Here is a 23,339-nt window from a genome sequence, read left to right on the forward strand (position 1 = left end):
CAGACATGTACAGTACCATACAGCTGATATGCTAATGCACCAGCAGGTCATTGCTCACAGAGAGAGGGATTGTCCCTGAAAAGTATTTAAGAGCGATATCCTCACAGGGTCACAGATAGAAAAAAACAAAGAACACAGTTAATATATATTCTGCAGACCAAAATGTTTTATTATTATAAGTGAAGGTGTGTGTCTTTGTCATCTTTCACTAACAGGACATAAAACTGGCCACTTTCTATAGGTCTGGAGTCTCAAAACTAGTAATTACTGTACATATGAGAGACAGATTGTTTATAGAACAGTTTCATCCAACTGCAAAATTCATAGCCTGATCACACAACCCAGGAACAAATATTGGACAGATGCTTCCTTACGAATCCTTCTCCATGACAACATTTGAACAGCGGTGTGGATTAGCCAACTAGCGTAACACATGGCACACTACACCGCACAAACACACATCTCCCAGTCGTATGCCTGTAGTTAGCTGATCCAGCCAGGCTACTGTGTGTGTTTTTGGTCTGTTAAGCGCTTTGCTACATTAGCGTAACCACAGTAACTATAAAAAGGTGGGGAGGAAAGGAGGGGTGAAGGCAAAATGTTGTGATGTCCTCATTCTCGTATATCTACATTGTTACTAGACTAAAACCTCTGTCCACACACTAACAAGACCCACACAGACAGCACAGAGACGACACTAACCACTGACTAAACACCACTCAGCTTCTCAACAGCTTCTTCACTCCTCACAAACCACCACGTCACAAAATGGTGGCATCCACTAGTCTAGAACCAATATAGCATTTTTTTTGTATAAGTATGTCGGATCAAACAACGTATCAACATCAATGCATGCAAGATGTTTTAAGTAAGTCGTTTTAATGTATTTTTCTTGATCTCCGTGGTATTTTTTTGCTCCTACACCTAGGCTTCTATTGTTTTTGTTCATGCTACTCACAGTAGGATTTTAGTGGTTTCTGTTATACGATATCTGTTTATGTATGATATCTGTTTATGTATGATATCTGTTATAGGATATCTGTTTATGTAAGGTATCTGTTATACGATATCTGTTTATGTATGATATCTGTTATATGATATCTGTTTATGTATGATATCTGTTATATGATATCTGTTTATGTATGATATCTGTTTGTGTATGATATCTGTTATATGATATCTGTTTCCTGCATGTGTTGGTTAAGTCTATCCTGCACGTGTTGGTTAAGTCTATCCTGCATGTGTTGGTTAAGTCTATCCTGCATGTGTTGGTTAAGTCTATCCTGCACGTGTTGGTTAAGTCTATCCTGCATGTGTTGGTTAAGTCTATCCTGCATGTGTTGGTTAAGTCTATCCTGCATGTGCTGGTTAAGTCTATCCTGCATGTGTTGGTTAAGTCTATCCTGCATGTGTTGGTTAAGTCTATCCTGCATGTGTTGGTTAAGTCTATCCTGCATGTGTTGGTTAAGTCTATCCTGCATGTGTTGGTTAAGTCTATCCTGCACGTGTTGGTTAAGTCTATCCTGCACGTGTTGGTTAAGTCTATCCTGCACGTGCTGGTTAAGTCTATCCTGCACGTGTTGGTTAAGTCTATCCTGCATGTGTTGGTTAAGTCTATCCTGCATGTGTTGGTTAAGTCTATCCTGCATGTGCTGGTTAAGTCTATCCTGCATGTGTTGGTTAAGTCTATCCTGCACGTGTTGGTTAAGTCTATCCTGCATGTGTTGGTTAAGTCTATCCTGCATGTGTTGGTTAAGTCTATCCTGCATGTGTTGGTTAAGTCTATCCTGCATGTGTTGGTTAAGTCTATCCTGCATGTGTTGGTTAAGTCTATCCTGCACGTGTTGGTTAAGTCTATCCTGCATGTGTTGGTTAAGTCTATCCTGCACGTGTTGGTTAAGTCTATCCTGCACGTGTTGGTTAAGTCTATCCTGCACGTGTTGGTTAAGTCTATCCTGCACGTGTTGGTTAAGTCTATCCTGCACGTGTTGGTTAAGTCTATCCTGCATGTGTTGGTTAAGTCTATCCTGCATGTGTTGGTTAAGTCTATCCTGCATGTGTTGGTTAAGTCTATCCTGCATGTGTTGGTTAAGTCTATCCTGCATGTGTTGGTTAAGTCTATCCTGCATGTGTTGGTTAAGTCTATCCTGCATGTGTTGGTTAAGTCTATCCTGCATGTGTTGGTTAAGTCTATCCTGCACGTGTTGGTTAAGTCTATCCTGCATGCACAAACATGCATTTTAATTTTCACATTCTATTCTTCCATGGCAATGGGGGCCATGAGTGTTTGAGTGCAGACTGCATTTCATTTTCAAGATTACGGTTTACAGATGCTGTTAATATATAACACCTATACATCTATTCGTATATTATGTATAGCAGCAAAGCTTCTAATATAGCTTGTGATTAAAAATGTTAAATAGAGTTAATACAAACCAGATTCATATTTGTAGTTATATTTTTTCAGGTCAAAATGAGAGCAAAAATAACCCTATCATTTTTGTACCTCTTCCCCAATAAGGAAAAAGAGAACATAGCAACAATGAACAATTAAAGTTTGTTTTGTGGCAGAAGTGTATCCCTTTTACGCTTCCTATCATTTTGCTACCTTTGGTAAATGACCTGGGGCAGGCATCCAGATTATAGAATCAAGGTTTTCCCAGAAACAAGGGCACGCTACACCCACTAGGGGGTGGCTAGCAGCAGACAAACAGACAAACAGACAGACAGACAGGCTGCCCCCATGCAAAGACATTCTCATATCTACATTATATCTCACATATAAAAATAATTTGAAAAACTACCAAAAATCGATCTCTTTTTAAATATCCTCTTAAAAAACATGAAGGAACCACAAAAAAAGTTGTCAGAGCCTGAGATGTGAAGGGGGGGGGGGATTTGGTGAAAAACTGAGGCTTGTAATGTTTGGCTGCTACAAAAGATAGATATATTGTATACTGTTATGTACTCTATACTGATAGCTTACGGTAAGAAGCAGGGCGATGACACTTTTTCCTGCCTGGCGATGTCTCTCATCCTTGACTGTTGCTTCTGACCATGTCGCCATGGTGACATGTGATCGCGTTTCTCCTCAGTTCCAGCGGAAGTGAATCTGCCGTGGGCGGTCAGCCCCTTCTTTGACCAGCGGCTTGTGGAATTCGCGGCCGGCGCGGGAGTGGATGTTAGCCCAGCAGAACTCACAGTAGTACTGCAGGCAGGTCACGTTGGCGCAGAAGAAAGGGGCAAACTTCCCCCCACAACGCGCCCCCTGGCACTCATCACACAGCTGGTCGTCCAGAACATAGGGCTTCACCTCCACCTGCAGGGGTACAGGGGTACAGGGGTACAGGGGTATAGCGGTACAGGGGCATGGAGGGGATGAGAAGTGGAATACTCAGACACAGCACAGATACATACACTGAGTGTAGAAAACATTAGCAACACCTTCCTAATATTGAGTTGCACCCCGTTTTGCCCTCAGAACGGCCTCAATTCGTTGGGGCATGGACTCTACAAGGTGTCAAAAGCGTTCCCCAGGGATGCTGGCCCATGTTGACTCCAATGCTTCCCACAGTTGTGTCAAGTTGGCTGGATGTCCTTTGGGTGGTGGACCATTCTTGACACACACGGTAAACTGTTGAGCGTGAAAAACCCAGCAGCGTTGCAGTTCTTGACAAACTCAATCCGGTGCGCCTGGCACCTACCACCATCCATACCCCGTTCAAAGGCACTTAAATATTTTGTCTTGCCCATTCACCCTCTGAATAGCACACACACACAATCCATATCAATTGTCTCAAGGCTTAAAAATCCTTCTTTAACCTGTCTACACTGATTGAAGAGGTGAGATCATAGCTTTCACCTGGATTCACCTGGTCTATGTCATGGAAAGAGCAGGTGTTCCTAATGTTTTGCAAGCTCAGTGTATACTGAGAAAGCCAATAGGATAAGTGTATATTTGACCGGCAGAAAATCTACAGTATGGCGACGGACGGCGTTATGCTAATCCAACTTTTATGCCTTTCCATAACCCTGACCTTAACCTCAGCGAAACAACCTACATTTAACCTAAACCTGACATTTGTTCCTAAACCTAACCTTAATTAATTTCGACCAGTATGCCTAAATTAAGTTTTTGTTCTGCCTGTCGAATATCCAAATAATATACCTATAAAATAATAGGTATTGATGTACATACATGTAGCATACAGCATGTAAATACAGAGAAAGCACAGTTAAAATGCATAGTGAGAGATGAACATGCTACTATACAAACAAGGACAGGGTTGAGGCCCTGTGAGATTTAAAGACAAAGGAGTCAGCGCTGAGAAATGGAAGTAATTCAATCAGCACTAACAAGCGTTCTGCTCTCCATAGCAACCACCTCCTAACTATCTGCGTGTGATGCTGAGGGAACACACAAACTCCTTTCCTTTGAACCACAAATCCTCAGGAGGACTGATCCTCTCACACGCTCCCTCTCTTACTCTCTCTCTCTCTTCATCCCTAGAAAATCATAAGGAGAATGTCTCTGACAGGATTGTGTGGTTAATGAGAGGGAGCGGTAGGTGGGAGGGAGGGATGGCAGGGAAAGAGGGAGGAAAAGAGGGAGAAAGGGGAGGAGGGCTATACCCGCTTGTCAATGTCTCCATGTTGCAGCTGGACGAATCTGGCGCTGATAGCAGCGATGTAACTCTGCTGATTGGAGAAGGCCACGCGCCCCGCCCCTTTGGGGTACTTGAGCTCTGGATCGGTGTCGATACCAGCGTAGCAGACCCCCCCATAGAGACGGTCCATAATCATGGCCAACTCCACTGGAGAGAGATGAGAGAAAGAGACAGAACAGAAGAAACGAGAGAGAATGGGGGAGGGGATGGGGAGGTGACACATGAGTAGGTGAGATGGGGGAGGGGCAAGAGAGAAAGAGTGAAGGAGGGGGTTGTCAGATGAATTATACGAGATGTGATTACACAGGGGGAAACATTGCCAGCTTTCAGACGGTCCATATTACTTCAAACACAACATCTGTTTATCTATTCACCATCACCAACATGAACATACCGATCCAATTACATGTTGAGTAGATCAACTAGAGCAGAGCTGCCCAACCCTCTACTTGGAGAGCTACTGTCCTGTAGGTTTTTCACTCCAACCCTAATCTAGCACACCTTAATAATTAGCTGGTTGATAAACTGAACCAGGTTAGACTGGGGTCGGAGTGAAAAACGACAGGAGCGTTGGAGAGCTCTGTGATAGAGGGAGATTGTGTGTTTACCTGCTCTGAGAGGGCGGGGAACGCCTCCTACGAAGATGGTCTTTCGAGGATCCAGAGCCTGAGAGCCGTCCATCACAAAGTCACTGTCACTCAGGTTCCACGGACGAATCTGGACCTGGAGACACACACCCATACACACATATCCCATACATTTAATCATCGCCAGATAGAATTACACAGTGTAGGTGTTGCTAGTCTCACAGATGTCCTTGCTGGTGGGAATGGCCCTACAGAGAGCTGGGTTTGTGTTGGACTCACAGGCTTGTCTTTGATAGTGGGGCTGGAGACACAGAGGTAGAGCTTGCCGTCCTCCTCCATGCAGGCCTCGATCAGAGCCTGCACTGAGCTCTCCTCCTGGAACAGCAGGAAGGCGTAACCTAGGCAACACACACAACACACTCTCAGGGGATAGCACCTGGAAAGCATATCCAATTGTGGGGAAAAATACTGCTACAAATACACTCAATTACTCCCATTTGACCAAGTACTATATATACAGACTATGTAGGTAGTCATAATGGAAAGAGAATGTGGGTTAACGTAGCTGTGCTGTCTCTCCCAGCAGTCACATGGACTTCATTGATAGCTACAGGCCATATATATACAGTATACGGTGCTAAGACATACCTTTATGACATACCTTTATGTCAGTTTCAGTTAAAGAAATTCTGAGCGGAGCTTTACCTTTCGGGGGGAAGTAGGATTTGCTCTCAGCCTTGTGTGGCCAGTCCACCACCAGGTGGCCAAAGCGACGGAAACTGTTGGTGATCTCATCTGACGAGAGAAAGATAGGAGGGAGTAGGGAGCAGGGGGAAAGAAGGAGGGAGCAGGGAGCAGGGGGAAAGAAGAAGGAGGGAGCAGGGAGCAGGGGCAAAGAAGGAGGGAGCAGGGAGCAGGGGCAAAGAAGGAGCAGGGAGCAGGGGGAAAGAAGAAGGATTGAGCAGGGAGCAGGGGCAAAGAAGAAGGAGGGAGCAGGGAGCAGGGGAAAAGAAGAAGGAGGGAGCAGGGGCAAAGAAGAAGGAGGGAGCAGGGAGCAGGGGGAAAGAAGAAGGAGGGAGCAGGGGGAAAGAAGAAGGAGGGAGCAGGGAGCAGGGGGAAAGAAGAAGGAGGGAGCAGGGAGCAGGGGAAAAGAAGAAGGAGGGAGCAGGGAGCAAGGGGAAAGAAGAAGGAGGGAGCAGGGAGCAGGGGGAAAGAAGAAGGAGGGAGCAGGGAGCAGGGGCAAAGAAGAAGGAGGGAGCAGGGAGCAGGGGGAAAGAAGAAGGAGGGAGCAGGGAGCAGGGGGAAAGAAGAAGGAGGGAGCAGGGAGCAGGGGGAAAGAAGAAGGAGGGAGCAGGGAGCAGGGGGAAAGAAGAAGGAGGGAGCAGGGAGCAGGGGGAAAGAAGAAGGAGGGAGCAGGGGGAAAGAAGAAGGAGGGAGCAGGGAGCAGGGGGAAAGAAGAAGGAGGGAGCAGGGGGAAAGAAGGAGGGAGCAGGGAGCAGGGGAAAGAAGAAGGAGGGAGCAGGGGGAAAGAAGAAGGAGGGAGCAGGGGGAAAGAAGGAGGGAGCAGGGAGCAGGGGAAAGAAGAAGGAGGGAGCAGGGGGAAAGAAGAAGGAGGGAGCAGGGAGCAGGGGGAAAGAAGAAGGAGGGAGCAGGGGGAAAGAAGAAGGAGGGAGCAGGGAGCAGGGGAAAGAAGAAGGAGGGAGCAGGGAGCAGGGGGAAAGAAGAAGGAGGGAGCAGGGAGCAGGGGGAAAGAAGAAGGAGGGAGCAGGGGGAAAGAAGAAGGAGGGAGCAGGGAGCAGGGGGAAAGAAGAAGGAGGGAGCAGGGAGCAGGGGGAAAGAAGAAGGAGGGAGCAGGGAGCAGGGGGAAAGAAGAAGGAGGGAGCAGGGAGCAGGGGGAAAGAAGAAGGAGGGAGCAGGGAGCAGGGGGAAAGAAGAAGGAGGGAGCAGGGGGAAAGAAGAAGGAGGGAGCAGGGAGCAGGGGGAAAGAAGAAGGAGGGAGCAGGGAGCAGGGGGAAAGAAGAAGGAGGGAGCAGGGAGCAGGGGGAAAGAAGAAGGAACCAACGTGAGTAAGATCAACCGTTCACACCACCATATAAACTGGCACAGACAAACTGTCACTGAACTAACAAGATTGTGTTATGCTCTTCCTCCTCTCACCTTCATCTATGTCAGGGGGAAGGCCGCCCACAAACACTTTGCGGGAGAAACGCTCAATGCGCTCCCCGTTTGGGTGGGGGTAACAGTTAGTGTCAAGCCCTGGGACGCCCTGGTTACCGTGCCCGTCGTCAAGGAGGCTGTCTTCAATGGGGAACAGGGACGAGCGGCCTGGAGAAGAGGAGGTCAGAGGTCAGACCGCAAAGACAATGACATCCACATAGATACACACAAACATACATACAGTCACATCACAAGGCACCCATACTTCTGCTGTGCATATTCAATACTTGGGGGTTTGTAAACAACAGAAGCAACCAATGGTTCTGTCCTATCTCTGCTATAACACCCACTGACAGTTACTAGATTGAACACTCATGGAGCCCAATGGCTTAATGTTATATATCTCAGAGGAGGCGGGTGGGAGGAGCTATAGGACAGGCTCATTTTTATGGCTGGAATGGAATACATGGAAAAAGTATCAAACCTATGGACACCACATTTTTGACTCTGTTCCATTCATTCCATTCCAGCCATTACAATGAGCCCTTCCTCCTATAACTCCTCCCCCCAGCCTGCTCTGATCCACTTCTCGTTTATAATGAATCACATGATAAATGCACAGGGTCTATAACATGTGCTATTGGCTGTTGACAACTGTCATCAGGCGTTGTGCTTTGTAGCTACAATATAAAGTATAAACATGAAGTGAAAGAGGATTATGTGCAATCTAGTATAGATGTGCTGTAAGACCAAGACACGCAACCATGAATTCTCCAGCCAGAGCTCTGTGACTGACTGACAGACAGCAGACAGAGAGGACAGGATAGAGGTCTGGTGAGAAAGCAGTAGCAGGGGTTAGAGTAATGGACTGAGGAAAACCTATGGTTTACTGAGTCTGAAACCTATAGCAATGTGCTATGTCTGGATGTAAACACATATTGTGCAGCAGAGTGACCTGTAACATAGTACAATCAAAAACAAAAAGCAAATGCTGGTACAAGAAGCAACTGCTTGGGACACCACGTATTATTCGTAATAAATAAAAAAATGTGTCTCCCACATCAGTTAAAGGCCCAATGCAGTCGTTTTGTATCAATATCAAATCATTACTCGGTAACAATTTAGTACTTTACTGTAATAGTTTTCCATTAAAATTGAAAAAGATATACATTATACATTATACAAATATATACAAAAACTATTCTTCAAGGAAGAATTTTGCTAGGACTGTCTGGGAGTGGTCTGAGTGGGGAGGGAAAACTTAAAACTAGCTGTTATTGGCAGACAGGTTTGGAACTTTGTTATTGGTCTATTAACCAATTTACCGCCTGGTGATAACGCCAGGCAAGCAGAAACTCCCGCCCATGCAAACACGCTGATTAGAAGGTCCTTTGTGGATTGTATTTTCAACCAGTAACTATCAGGAAATAACACTGATAAAAAAAAGACACACTTTTACAGTGCTAGTTTCATCAGCTGTTTTACAATATGATACAAAACACAGGAAAAAAATATAATTTGGACTGAACTGAGCCTTTTCACGGTTGGTGATGAGTCATGCTGACACTAGAAACACTGAATTGTTTGTATCCAGACACTGTTTTGGCAGCTGCAGTTCAGTAGCGTTAAACCATGCTGTGTAGTGTATGTACACGCAACACACACGACATGACACAGACTGCACGTCACATGAAGGCGGCTTTACCTCGACGTCTCCCATAGCTCCTTGCTGTACGTAAACAAAGTAAAGAGTGGTTTTATGCCTTGCAGACATTCCTCGCAAAGTAAAGCACCCACAGACCTGGCTGGTACTACTGACACTACAGAGCAATCAAACTATGGCTCTCTAGTACCTAGTAGCATTATTTACCCCTACCCCCTTTCATCTCCTCTTCATCTGACTGCATGGTTGGAGTGTCATAAAACCTTATTATGGTCACAAGCTTGTCATTACGTTTCCCTCCACAGTTTTTATGCGAGTAAAGTCATTGTGTATAAAAAAGTGTAATGGAAACAGGAAGTGTCCGTTTTATAAACGTTGACAGATCATTTGTTCGTTCGACATAGTGGCATCTTTTTGTGTCGCTAAAATGAATTATGCAACAAATTGTGGTGGAAATGATTACTTGCGTAATTATAGCTAGAATAACTAGCATGTAGAGGTACATTTGCTGTCACGCGATGCTATGCTGGTGGTGCTCCCACTGCAACTTGGAAATGCATGCACAGTTTAGGCTACAGGGTGGTGAAAGTGCACGGTGATGAGCTTGATGCTCCTTTCCAAGAAATATTTAGGGTCTTCATTTGTATGCCAGTGGCATGATGATCAGTGCTTAGCTGCCAATTAACAAATACAAATGATCTTGCTCTTATCCAGCTCATCATATAACCTAACCTGCCCTTACAAAAAAATGGTGCAGTCAGAGTGCAGTATAACTGCAGTACACTGCGGTATAACTGCAGTGTGCTGCAAGTACTGTGTCCAAAATAACACTGTTTTTTTACTGCAGTAATTTTGCAGTGTAACTGCGGTTACAGTGCAGTATAACTGCAGTACACTGCAGTTATTCTGCAATTACCGCGTCCAAAATACCACAGTCGACTGCAGTTACTGCACTTTTACTGCAATTTCAAAGCGAACTGTTCTCTGAGAGCGCCATGTGCAAAAAACGAGAATGGGCAAATTTGTCATTTATCGCAACAGTTTTTTGTGACCAAAAAATTGGTAGAGTGGAAAATGCAATGGAAACACAAACATGTTTTTTATTGGATACATGAAATCTTAAACGCAAAACTGTTTTTTTATGTGCACTATGTCTTTTATCCTTTTATCCGCAACAAAGTCAGTCTGATAGAAACACACCTCTGGTGGGTATTTTGTTTGCAGATTTGATCATATTCGCATGAAAACCTGTCGCAAATTGGATGGAAACATAACAGCTTTGTTTCAAGCAGGACTGTAGTCTATATTGTAAACCTCGCTAGGCTGAGGACCAGCCTAATGGAAACAACACTAGGCCTCTAGTCATGTGACCTAGCCTACATCCGGCTCGTCTGCTGCTGGTCATGTGACTTAGACAACTAGGCATTTCACTTCATCATGTGAAGGACACTATTAAACATTCCTCTTGGACATGCAGTACTTCATTATCTTAAGCCACAGTAGGATTACAACAACAATGCATATCCCTCATGAGGTTTTTAGAGTTGACATGATGGCTGAGTTTGTCCTATAGATTCTATATGAATATATAACAGGAGACATGTTTACTACACTGTCACTACAGTCTACTGTCAGTCTAACTGACACACACACAGCATAGGAGAACCAACACTACTCATTAAACAAAGCAATCCAGCACGGTCCACTATAGAGAAGGGTATATCCCAACACAAATGAAGTTCAGAAAAGTGACAGAAATGTCCATCCTACACATACTGTCTAGCCTGCTTCTCGAACTAGCCTGGTTAAGTGTCCCCAATGTGATAATCATGATATGGAAACATTTACACTGAAACATTTCTAAAAGAGATGGAAAAAGAGACACAAGCTGGCGTTGGCCACAAGAGATAATTACCATTGAGCATGAGCAGGCCGTCGGCTCCGGGGTGAGGGCATCCCACACGGCCTGCCATTAGAGAGAGAAACACACACACAACACACACACACACACACACACACACACAGGGATGAGACTCCTAGCAGATGGAGAGGCCAGGGCGAGGCCATCATGGGCACGGCCATGTATATGGAGCAGCAGCACCCTTGTCACATGGCCTACTGAGCTGTAGTGTCAGAAACAGAACACAGAACAATACCCTGTTGATCCAAGCTGGGGAAAAAATAAATATAGAGAACTTGCTTAGCATGTTTAACTACAGAGAATGTTACCTAGAACGTAATGAGGGAGCCTTAATGCAAAACCTGAATCACTTGCTGTTATGTAGACATCGCCAACTTCCTGGTTATCTAAATGTTTTATCACAAAGTAAAACCCTGAATCAATTTGGGTTAACCCTAATGAAGTATCAGAAGCAAATGTCAGTTATTTAATGGGAAGAACCTCAGAGGTGTGAACAGAGAAAGAATGTATACCAGCAAATGATCCGATCTCCAGTTGAAAAAGAAGCAACCCTTTTTCCACTGCCATGTTAACATGGTAAATCTCCCATGCCCAATTAGCTAAGCTAATTTCTAAAGCCCTGTTAGGTTTGTGCTCGCCTTCTGCTTCTGCTCTGTTAGCTTAGCCCTGTGCCTAGCAGTCAGGGCTATAAATGGCAAAGACCACCCTCCCCTACCGTCCCCTCCCCTCCCCTCCACCCTCCTCTCCACCCTCCCCTCCCCTCCACCCTCCCCTCCACCCTCCTCTCCACCCTCCTCTCCGCACTCCTCTGGCTGTCACATGCTGTGTGTGAATGTGTGATCATGTCTAAATTTAGTCTGTTTCCCTCTAGTTCTCTGTGCTGTGAATACTGGCCTATGTCGGCAGAGCGATGGGTCAGTAACCAGAAGGTCGCTGGTTCGAATCCCTGAGCCAACTAGATGAAAAGTCTGCCGGTGTGCCCTTGAGCAAGGCACTTAACACTAATTGTTCCTGTAAGTGGCTCTGGATAAGACTGTCTGCTAAATGACTAAAATGTCTGCTCTATCTGCTCCTGCAGGCTAAACAAGAAATTCAACTCAGAGTCCTGGACAGGTGGAGTACCGAACACTGGCTGTGAGAATGACATTGCTATTTAGACTTAGTAAATAATGAACAATAATAATAGTCTTTCAGGGGTAGTATACTGTGCCAAATTCAATGTAAGGGATTGTGCTGTGTACTGTAAATTTAAAATTGTCTCCCAGTCTCTGCCATATAGGCTTAGGAGCCTCCTGTCCGTGGTTTGGGGGAGTATGTTGAAGCCAGTAGGCTTAACCATGTGTGTAGCTAGCTAGGAGTCATTTTACACTGACTGCAGTGTACCTGGATGGAGTCTCTTCTCAAGATCCAGCACCTGGGCCAGCCCTGTCACTCTACTCCTGGGCCATCGCTGTCCCCCTACTCCTGGGCCAGCCCTGTCACTCTACTCCTGGGCCATCGCTGTCCCCCTACTCCTGGGCCAGCCCTGTCACCCTACTCCTGGGCCAGCCCTGTCACCCTACTCCTGGGCCATCGCTGTCCCCCTACTCCTGGGCCATCCCTGTCCCCCTACTCCTGGGCCAGCCCTGTCACCCTACTCCTGGGCCATCGCTGTCACCCTACTCCTGGGCCAGCCCTGTCACCCTACTCCTGGGCCATCGCTGTCACCCTACTCCTGGGTCAGCCCTGTCACCCTACTCCTGGGCCAGCCCTGTCACCCTACTCCTGGGCCAGCCCAGTCACCCTACTCCTTGTCCCTGTGAGGAGTGTCCTACCCTATCAGGACAGAGAGTGCTGCCAGGCTGCCTGACTCCTGTCTGTCCGTGTGGCCCAGGTTAAGCGGTAGCAGTAGGATCAGGATCAGGGCTGTAAGTTCATTTAAAGGCACAGCCGGTGGTGGCAGTAATACTCACTCTTACCAGGGAGAACATAAGCTGCTCGCTCTGCGGAAAACAACATGCCTCGAGGAGGGAGCAGGAAGCCTGTCAGTTCCCTGGGAAAGAATATGCTGCGCCTCAAACGCATTCCCCTTAATCACCATTCTCCACAATCACAATGCCCTTCCCCATTATACAGTGAGTAAGTACAGTAAGTATGAGAATTAAAGACAGTGGGGAGGGAGTAAGTAAGTAGTGTCTCACCCTTCATTGGATCCTGCTCCGCCCGCATGATGTCAATCAGAGAGCTTTCCAGTGAGTGCATGTTTAGACTGTCGTACATTCTAGATCGATCCTGAGGGGAGGGAGGGAGAGAGGGAAGGGCAGAGATATGAAGGCTTAAACAACTGAAGAAAAAAAACTGTCAAACTGAAACACACACATACAACAACTGGAACCCTGCAGTGGTCTGGTACATACTGTAGGCATGGGTAAGCCTGTGGGTTTGGCTTAATATTCCGCGTGTGAACAGCACATCCACGGATAAAAAACAAATCTGTATTTATTCACTTCAGGGGTACTAAGGTATGGTTGTAAGCAGAATGGACCCAATGATGGATTCACCAGGAACTCTGGAGCACGTCAGAGAGACAGACAGAGAGAGAGAGAGAGAGAGAGAGAGAGAGAGAGAGAGAGAGAGAGAGAGAGAGAGAGAGAGAGAGAGAGACAGAGCGGAAACCAAATCCAGGGATTTAACCAGAGTGCTTGCTGGGATGGGAGGGAGGTTATTATGAACTCATCAGAGGGGCAATAAGACAGACCCCTGTACAGTAGATCTAAACCAGAGGCCACTCAACCTTTCTAACATACCACAGATGGTAGATCCTTTAGAAGAAAGACGTAGAAAATTGTTTATACAGATCTGTGCCCTCTCACGGTTGAGAACACGAGGCGAGATAGTAAAAGGTCATATCAGCACCTCTCACAACTTCATATTTACTCTCTTATCTAATTAGACAATAAAAACATTTTCTACGTGCCGAACATGAGATGCTAGACGTATGTTCATCACATAGCCAGACCACCACTCAACAGTACTCCACACACTACGTCTCCACACACAGGATTCAAAACACTCATCTATAAGTGGTCCAGTGGTCAATCTGTGTGTGATTTTTAGCCTAATGTTAGGCTAACGTTTACTGCCTTACTCTGAGGCATCAGTCAGGGCCCCTGACAGTAAGTGGAAGGGCAGAGAGAAAAGGCCATTGGTTGGATAATACCAGATTATTACAGGCAGCCCAGCCAGGTTCCCTCCAGGCCTGTTTATAGCTGGGCTTTACACAGAGGAAAAAACAACATGGCCGTTAAATATCCTATAGCCTGTCATCGGGTGGACATTCTAGTTTATGTGATGCTGTAGCAACTGTAGCAACTGAAGGAGTGTTGCCACACTGTCACCGAATAAGAATGTAGTACAGGTCTGTGTATTATAACATCCTTTATATGGTATGACATATCTTATGAAGGATTTATAAAGGCATTATTATGGAATGATCGAAGCGTGTAGGAATGTACACTCCACGGAATAGGCAGTAGGTCACCTCTCTTTCTCTCCCAGTGCCAGCCTACACCCCTCTCTCTCTCCCTCTACATATCTCTGTCAATGACGTTCACATCATGATGAAGCACAAATGCAAAAAGCCCTATCCAAACACAACACAGAGGAAGGAAGGAAAAGAGAGGAGACGTGTATGGAATCTGAGGAATTGCTAGTCGGACACTGTTTATGGAAATGAACAATTCATGGAGCCTCGCCTGCTTCCTGGAAGAGGAAGAGCAGAGCCATGACAGAAGGGAGAAAGTGATGAGGGGATTACTTTGAAAAATACATCAGGGGAATAACTAGCGTGTTTTTCCGGTCTCCACCTGGGAAAGTACAGTATGGTGACAGTGGCCCACCCAAAGATCCTTTCTTAAGGCCTTCTGCCTCCAGTTTCCCCCTTTGTACTTAAAAGGTCAGAACTGTGCTGTGCATAATTAGATGACATCAGTTATGTGTCTTGAAGTATGTGTTCATAAAGCTATAACAACTCCCATCCTGAAATAGACTCAGGTGAAACCTGCTAAACGTGGTGTTAAAGTAGCTTTAAAGCTTTAACACCTCCCACTATGGCAGAAATAAATAACACTGCTCCCGTCTGATTGAAATGGTAATTCTGCTCGTCATCTGGGAGTGACATTGATTCTCAGCTGTGTGTTTTCTAAAGAGCCCCTTAACACTCCCCCCCCCCTCTGCTCCCTCCCGGCTCTCTGTCTTCCCCTCTGCCTCCTGCTTTGCTTTCTCTGTCTGGCTCTCTGCGTTTGATGTTTGTCGCCTTCCTGCTCCTTCTTTCCCACAATCCTACACTCTGAAACACTCTGTACTTTGAAAACAGGGCTGTGAATATAAAACTGTCCCATTCCCATCAATTAAACTGTTCTCCTGTCATCCCTGCTCGCTCGCTCTCTCTCTCTCTACCTTTCATCGACCACTCTCTCTCAAACACCCACTCTCTCACTCACTCTCTGGCTTCAATATCTAATTCAGGAAATAATTCCGTAATCCTATGAGTCCGCCCCTATTTCACTCACTGCATTAAAACCCTTTTGCACTACACCCACCAGTATACAGTACACACACACACACACACACACACACACACACACACACACACACACACACACACACACACACACACACACACACACACACACACACACACACACACACAGACCCCTGTAAATTCACACTGAGTGTACAAAACATTAGGAACATCTTCTTAATATTGAGCTGCACCCCGTTCTGCCCTCAGAACAGCCTCAATTCGTCAGGGCATAGACTCTACAAGCTGTCGAAAGCGTTCCACAGGGATGCTGATCCATATTGACTCCAATGCTTCCCACAGTTGTGTCAAGTTGGCTGGTGGACCATTCTTGATACACACGGGAAACCGCTGAGTGTGAAACACAGCAGCGTTGCAGTTCTTGACACACTCAAACCGGTGTGCATGGCACCTACTACCATACCCCGTTCAAAGGCACTTAAACCTTTTGTCTTGTCCATTCACCCTCTGAATGGCACACACACACAATTCATGTCTCAAGGCTTAAAAATCCTTCTTTAACCTGTCTCCTCCCCTTCATCTACACTGATTGAAGTGGATTTAACAAGTGACATCAATAAGGGATCATAGCTTTCACCTGAATTCACCTGGTCAGTCTATGTCATGGAAAGAGCAGGTGTTCCTAATGTTTTGTAGCTTACTGAGAAAAACACATACACCACACGACAGTCAAAGCACGTACCTGGAGAGGCATAAGCGTGTTACTGTTACTGTCTGTTCGGAACATGTTCTCCTCAATCCAGGCCTTGGGGCCCATGGGGCCGGCAGAACGGGGGAACTTGGGCGGTGCGATGACGTTACTGGAGAAGGGTTTTTTCATGGGGGAGACCTGGCTGACAGAGCCCGGGATGCCCATGCCTCCACCCCGACGGTGGTCCCGACCCCAGGACATACCACCAGAGCTCCAACCACTCCCCTGGTGACTGCCCCCCCAGGGAGATTGCTTCACCATGGGCTACAGAGAGAGAGAGAGAGAGAGAGAGAGAGAGCGAGAGCAAGAGAGAGAGAGAAAGAGAGAGAGAGAGAGTGAGAGCAAGAGAGAGAGAGAGAGAGAGAGAGAACGGGGAGGAGTGGATAGAGACTGAATGTGAAATTGTATTCATTGTTGGTATTTTGTGTGTTTCTTTTGATCCTGTGTTTCCCTCTGCAACAGCCTACAATGACCTGGTTCTGTGGAGGGGTTGGAAGGGTAAGAAGATTTAGGGCTTTAAGACTAATACAAAGTATCCCGTGCACACTGACACCACCAACATCCATTTCTCTCTCTCTCTCTCTCTCTCTCTCTCTCTCCTCCCTCTCTCTCTCTCTCTCTCTCTCTCTCTCTCTCCACACACTCACAAAATGACATTTACATTTGAGTAATTTAGTGGACGCTCTGATCCAGAGCTACATAAAGTTAGTGCATTCATCTTATGATAGCTAGGTGGGATAACCACATATCCCAGTCATAGTAAGTACATGAACCTCTCCCTCAACGTCAGAAAGACAATGGAGCTGATCACTGACTACAGGAAACGGGGCGACGGGGCTGTGGTGGAGCGGGTCGAGAGCTTCAAGTTCTTCGGTGTTCACATTACTAAGGATCTTTCATGGTCCACACACACCAACACAGTCTTGAAGAGGGAATGACAACACCTCTTCCCCCTCAGGAGGCTGAAAAGATTTAACGATCCTCAAAAAGTTCTACAGTTCTACAGCTGCACCATTGAGAGCATCTTGACTGGCTGCATCACCACTTGGTGTGGCAACTGCTTGGCATCCGACCGCAAGGCGCAGGGGGTAGTGCTTACGGCCCAGTACATCACTGTGGCCGAGCTCCCTGCCATCCAGGACCTGTATACCAGGCGGTGTCAGAGGAAGGCCCTAAAAATGGTCAAAGACTCCAGCCACCCAAATCAAAGACTGTTCTCTCTGCTACTGCATGGCAAGCAGTACCGATGCACCAAGTCTGGAACCAACAGAACACTGAACAGCTTCTAACCCCAAGCCATAAAACAGCTAAATAGTTTGTTAAATAGTTAACCAAATAGCTACCTGGACTATCTGCATTGGCTCTTTTTGCACTAACTTTTTTTGTCTTATTCCATACGCTACTGTTTATCTGTGACTTTATTCTTAGTTCTATGTACATATCTACCTCAATTACCTCGTACCCCTGCACACCGACTCGGTATTGGTACCCCGCGTATAGAGCCAAGTTATCGCTGCTCATTGTGTATTTATTATTTTGTGTTTTACTTTTCTATTACTTCTGTATTTTCTTTCTCTCTGCGTTGTTGGGAAGGGCCCGTAAGTAAGCATTTCACTGTTAGTCTACACCTGTTGTTTACCAAGCATGTGATGAATACATTTACATTTGAACCTCAGATCTATTAGTTAGTCACACGCACACACGCATGCACACACACACACACACACACACACACACACACACACACACACACACACACACACACACACACACAGTGTGGGGTTTATTGAATAATGTAATCCCTGCCCTACCTGGCTGGGCAGCTCTTACATGTTCTGGGAGCCCAGGGACGCATTTGTTTTCATCATCATAGCTGCTTTGTTGCACTTCTGTATAGTAGGCTAACTAACATGTAATAACATATTCATATTCATAACCATAGCCTGAGCCTAATACAATCTATGAGTGACATTGATGTGCACTAACTTACATTAGCTTGACAAAAAAGTATTCTATTAATATCTCCCACTCACTTGAACAGTTTCTATATATCTGTCATTTTAATGGATCAATCCTCTATTGTCTGGGGATCCTGATGATGGTTTCCATGTCAACAGATGCATAGAGAGGACTGGAGATAGCTCACCTGGTGGTGATGGTTGTAGTTGTTCCTCTGTTGCAGGAAGACGCCTTGCTGGTGCTGGGGGTGCATCTGGGGGCTGACTGGGGACCGGCGGCTCTGCTGCGTCTGCTGAGGGGCGTTGATCTGGTGCGAGAACGGACTGGTGAAACCCTGCACGTTAATCCCGGGGCACGGATTAGCCGACACCGGAGAAAAACTCTGGAAGAAGGGTGGATTGATGGAGGAGGTGATACCGGGATAAAAGCTGTTGTCTGGGTCGGTAGGAGCCATCTGATTAATCGCGTTTGCGTGGTGGACAGGGTTGGCCGAGTTGGAGACGGGTGGTGGGGAGCTGGTCTGAACCGACCACGGGGTTCCGAATCCATGGAGTGGAGGTGAAGCTGAGCCGCCACTCGGGTTCTGCATCTCTTGGTTCTGGAGGTTTGGAAAACCACCCCCGAGACTTCCGGCCAACATATTGCCGGTGCCACTGCCATTGCCGTTATTTATATGGTGGGTGATGAGGGAGTCCATTTGGATCTTAACCTTGTTTGGATTTACGGAAATGGGCGATGGCGACGCGGCAGTCTCCACATCGGCTTCAACCTCCCCCACTGGCGAACCGCCGATTCGTCCGGGGCTGGAGTCTGTGCTACGCTCGGGTTTGGTGGAGACTTGAGTGGTGAAAGGCTGCCTCAGCGGCAGGTGACTGAATTTTCCTTGGGGTAGGGGCGACTCAGCGCATCCAAACTCAGCTAGCTGATGTATTTTCCAGTCGTGCTGAAGGTCAAAGATAGACTGTGTCCGTCAAAAATGATCTTGACCAAAATCGGAAAATCTGGATACTGGTTCAGGTGGTTGTAGTTGGAAGTGAGGGCTCCCAGTTGGTTGTTGGTTTCATTTGGTTGCTGTATCCCGGTTTTATTGATTGTGTTGTTTTTGCTGTACTACTTTTCCTCTGTTGGCGGGGGTCGTTGTTCGGTTGTCACCCCCACAGGCTCATCCTGCATGTTTTGCTGATGCGCAGCAGCTGACAGGAACAGTGGGGACAAGGCGGCGACGCTACTGTGCGAGACCAAGGGCGAGCCGGGGCGCAACTGGCGGATGGAAACCGGAGAAGAGGAGGAGCAGATCTTAGAGCGCGTCCGTCGAGGAGAGTAGAGCGGTGTCCAATGGTCGCTGTCTGTAATAAACCAAAACGTAATCACCCATTTATTTATCTACAAATATGGATTTGAAGCAGTTTTCAATTCCTCCGCCTAGAACAACATAGGAGAATGTGCAGAATAGATGCGTCGACAGATAAATAGTCTACGAGAGAGGAGGGGTTTGTCTCTGTTCGGTCGGCGTTTTCTACAATGAATATTCGTTTCTTATTTTAAACATGATGAATATAGGCCCCTATTTATTCATGTTAAAGTTAGCCTTATATTGTAGTTTACGCAATCCAGTCCTGACCGACCGTATACCCCCTCCTCTCGATACCGGCTGTACTGCTGCGGAAGAGGATTAAAGGTCTCGATGAAGTCTACGTCATGACCGCATCAAATTATGTCCCGTCACTTGCTCCGCCCTTTTTAGTGAGCGCTTCTACCGGGGCCGAGCTGCAAACACCGCATTGTTTACGTAAATCTTTCATTTTTCATAAGGTCCAGTAGCCTACTTCGTCATGATGTCCTGATCATTAAGCTTGAAATTATATTTATGAGTTTGTCCACTGCAGGTTTGGGCGGAATGGGAACATCCAGTCCTATGTGTCAGATATCCATCAGATAGCCCATCCCCACCATCATATGCTTTATTCCTACTGATGTTGGGTCACACATGGACTAAAAGCATGCATTATTGCCCAAAGAAATGGAATATATAGGCCTTAAGCAGGTAATTAACGGTTTTGTGTCCAGAGCAGCTGTCATAGAACAGGGCCAAGTTGCATAAAACATCTTAAGCGTTTCCCTTCAATATATGTAACTTCTTGGGCGACCCAAACAAATTCACATAGGAATGTGAGTTATAGATTTGTCATTCTCATTGAAAGCACGTCTAAGAAGCAGTAGATATGTTCTATGTGGGCTATTTCTATGCTTCCTGATGTTAAGTTTTGTTTTTGCTTTTACTTTCGGTTTTGTACACCAGCTTCAAACAGCTGAAAATATAATAGTTTTGGTTATTGAACATATATTTCACAGCGTTTTAGATGGTTTTGTCACATAAACTGAAATTTGGGGAACCATTAGTATTTTAACAACCAGGAAAGGGCAGAGTGATTTCTACAGTTTGATAACAAGACATTTGTGGAGTGGTTAAAAAATGAGTTTTAATGACTCCAACCTAAGTGTATGTAAACTTCCGACTTCAACTGTACTTGTTAAATAAAACATTTTCTCTGAGAAATTATATTAGCATAAAATAATATAATTTTTCAATTTTTATTAGCATACAATAATAGCTCAGTATTTGTATTATTAATTTGATACAGTCTGTTTTTGCTCATCTCTGTCAAGGGATCCAATAATTCGGTACCCCACATTTTTGAAAATGTCTCTCCAGAGATGTAAGATCGAGTTCAAGTCTGTGCTCTGGCTGGGCCACTCGAGCACATTCAGAGACTTGTCCCAAAGCCACTCCTCCGTTGTCTTGTCTGTGTGCTTAGGGTTGTTGTCCTGTTGGAAGGTGAACCTTCGTCCCAGTCTGAGGTCCTGAGTGCTCTGGAGCAGGTTTTCATCAAGGATCTCTCTGTACTTTGCTCCGTTCATCTTTCCCTCGATCCTGACTAGTCTCCTAGTCCCTGCCGCTGAAAAACATCCCTACAATATGATGATGCCACATCCATGCTTCACCGTAGGGATAGTGCCAGGTTTCCTCGAGACTTGAGGCTTGGCAAGAGTTTAATCTTGGTTTCATAAGATGAGAGAATCTTGTTTCTCATAGTCTGAGAGTCCTTTAGGTGCCTTTTGGCAAACTCTAAGTGGGATGTCATGTGCCTTTTACTGAGGAGTGGCTTCCGTCAGGCCACTCTACCATAAAGGCCTGATTAGTGGAGTGCTGCAGAGATGGTTGTCCTTCTGGAAAGTTCTCCCATCTCCACAGAGGAACTCTAAAGCTCTGTCGGAGTGACCATTGAGTTCTTGATCACCTCCCTGATCTCCCCCGATTGCTCCGTTTGGCCGGGCGGCCAGGTCTAAGAAGAGTATTGGTCGTTCCAAACTTCTTCCATTTAAGAATGATGGAGTCCACTGTGTTCTTGGGGACCTTCAATGCTGCAGACATTTTATGGTACCCCTCCCCAGATCTGTGCCTCGACACAATCCTGTCTCGGAGCTCTACGGACAATTCCTTCAACCCCATGGCTTGGTTTTTGCTCTGACAACTGTGGGACCTTATATAGACAGGTGTGTGCCTTTCCAAATCACGTCGATTCAATTGATTCAGTGCTCTAAAGGCCTAGTGCAGTCAAAAACGTGAATTCCCTGTGTTTTATATATATTTCCACACTATGATGTTGGAATAATACTGTGAAAGCTGTATGAAAAGATCGCCTGAAATTTCAACCTGTTTTGGTGGGATGGAGTTTTGGCCTGCCTGATGACATCATCAGGTGAGAAATTAGTTAATATACCAATAAGAAAGAGAGTTCCAATCCTCTCTGCCAATAATAACTCATTTTCAGTTTTCCCCACTCCCAGACAGTTCTAGCAAAATTCTTGCTTGAATATTTTTAATTGAAAACAATCACAGTAAGGTACTTCATTGTTACCCAGAAATGATTTGACACACACACACACACACACACACACACACACACACACACACACACACACACACACACACACACACACACACACACACACACACACACACACACACACTTTAAACCCCCTATGCCCCTTTGAGACCCCTCTTTTGATCAATCAGATCATTTCATTTGCCAATATATTGGGCAAAATATCTGAATTAGACTTTGTAAATGCAGCCACAGGCGACCTATCAGAACCTGGGGGAATCTTGAGACCAACACAAGCATGGCTGCCTCTACAACACATTGGTCTCTGACCACAACTGGCTGACGTATTGATGTAGGATCTTAATTTGAGTCATTTGCTACAGCAGGAAAATAATCCTGCAGCAACAGGAAATGTGAATTATTATGTGGATTATAATTAATGGACATATTTTGATGGGAGAATCAAGTCTTACATTTGAAAGTGGAAATTACAAACCTTTTTAAACCTCAAGTGCAATTCTAGTTTTACATTAGGGTGCAATAGGGTGATCAAATTAAGATCCTACATCTGTATGATGTTTCCAAAGCAATGAAATAATTTCTCTCCAGTGATTGTTCTTATTTATCTGATTAGGCCATGGAGGTTGCTCTTCTCTATCTTCGTTGCGTTTTCAGCTGTTTGGCTAGTAAGCAGACACCCTCTTTACTCCCCCCCTCCCTCTTTATGTGTCCCAGATGGGACAGTCCCACCAGAGGAAGGGGGCAGGTGTGGTGGCCACGGCTGGTGCTGAGCAATCATTGGCTGTGATTAGCCAGTTTGGGGTAAGGGATGGGGGAGCTGTGATAGAGCAGGCAGGCTACCAGCTGCTAGTGCTAGCCCCCCTCCACACGCTGCTTATACATAGCCGGGCGAGGGGACCATGACTGGGGCCTGGAGGGCGAAGGGTGCTGCTGCTAGGGTGGCTGGTTGGGGGTGTTCTCTTCTCTTTGTGGTTAGGGGTGTTCTCTCTCTGAGGCTCAGGCCTCCAGCTGCCCTGTCCCTGGGCTGGCAGATGCAGAATATGACACCTAAATCTCAACTCCTGACCTACACATTCCAACACAGATAGGCACAAATAACTCACCTAGGCTGGCTGACACACAAACTCACATTGACACACATTCAGTTTCGCACTAGGGAGGTTGTAAAAAAAAAAAAGATATATATATATATATATATGAAAGC

General features: G+C 45.9%; 1 protein-coding gene across 2 annotated transcripts; it reads right to left on the reverse strand.

Annotated features, from left to right (window-relative positions):
* Positions 1–803: 803 nt before the first annotated feature.
* On the reverse strand, positions 804–19,912 carry LOC115192404 (cytoplasmic polyadenylation element-binding protein 2). 2 transcript variants are annotated; one of them, XM_029750877.1, is made up of 11 exons: positions 18,415–19,912; positions 16,260–16,532; positions 13,176–13,266; positions 10,990–11,040; positions 9,117–9,140; positions 7,412–7,579; positions 5,960–6,049; positions 5,534–5,652; positions 5,276–5,390; positions 4,633–4,814; positions 804–3,319 (listed from the first exon to the last, which is right to left on the reverse strand). In XM_029750877.1, the coding sequence occupies exons 1-11, from the start codon at positions 18,922–18,924 to the stop codon at positions 3,092–3,094; spliced, it is 1,851 nt and encodes a 616-aa protein (XP_029606737.1). In that variant the 5' UTR covers positions 18,925–19,912; the 3' UTR covers positions 804–3,091. The 2 variants fall into 2 exon arrangements, with proteins under 2 accessions (XP_029606737.1, XP_029606738.1); XM_029750878.1 differs by lacking the exon at positions 9,117–9,140.
* Between the last annotated feature and the right edge of the window lie 3,427 nt (positions 19,913–23,339).

Source organism: Salmo trutta, chromosome 4, assembly GCF_901001165.1.
Source record: "Salmo trutta chromosome 4, fSalTru1.1, whole genome shotgun sequence".
Classification (NCBI taxonomy): Eukaryota; Metazoa; Chordata; class Actinopteri; order Salmoniformes; family Salmonidae; genus Salmo; species Salmo trutta.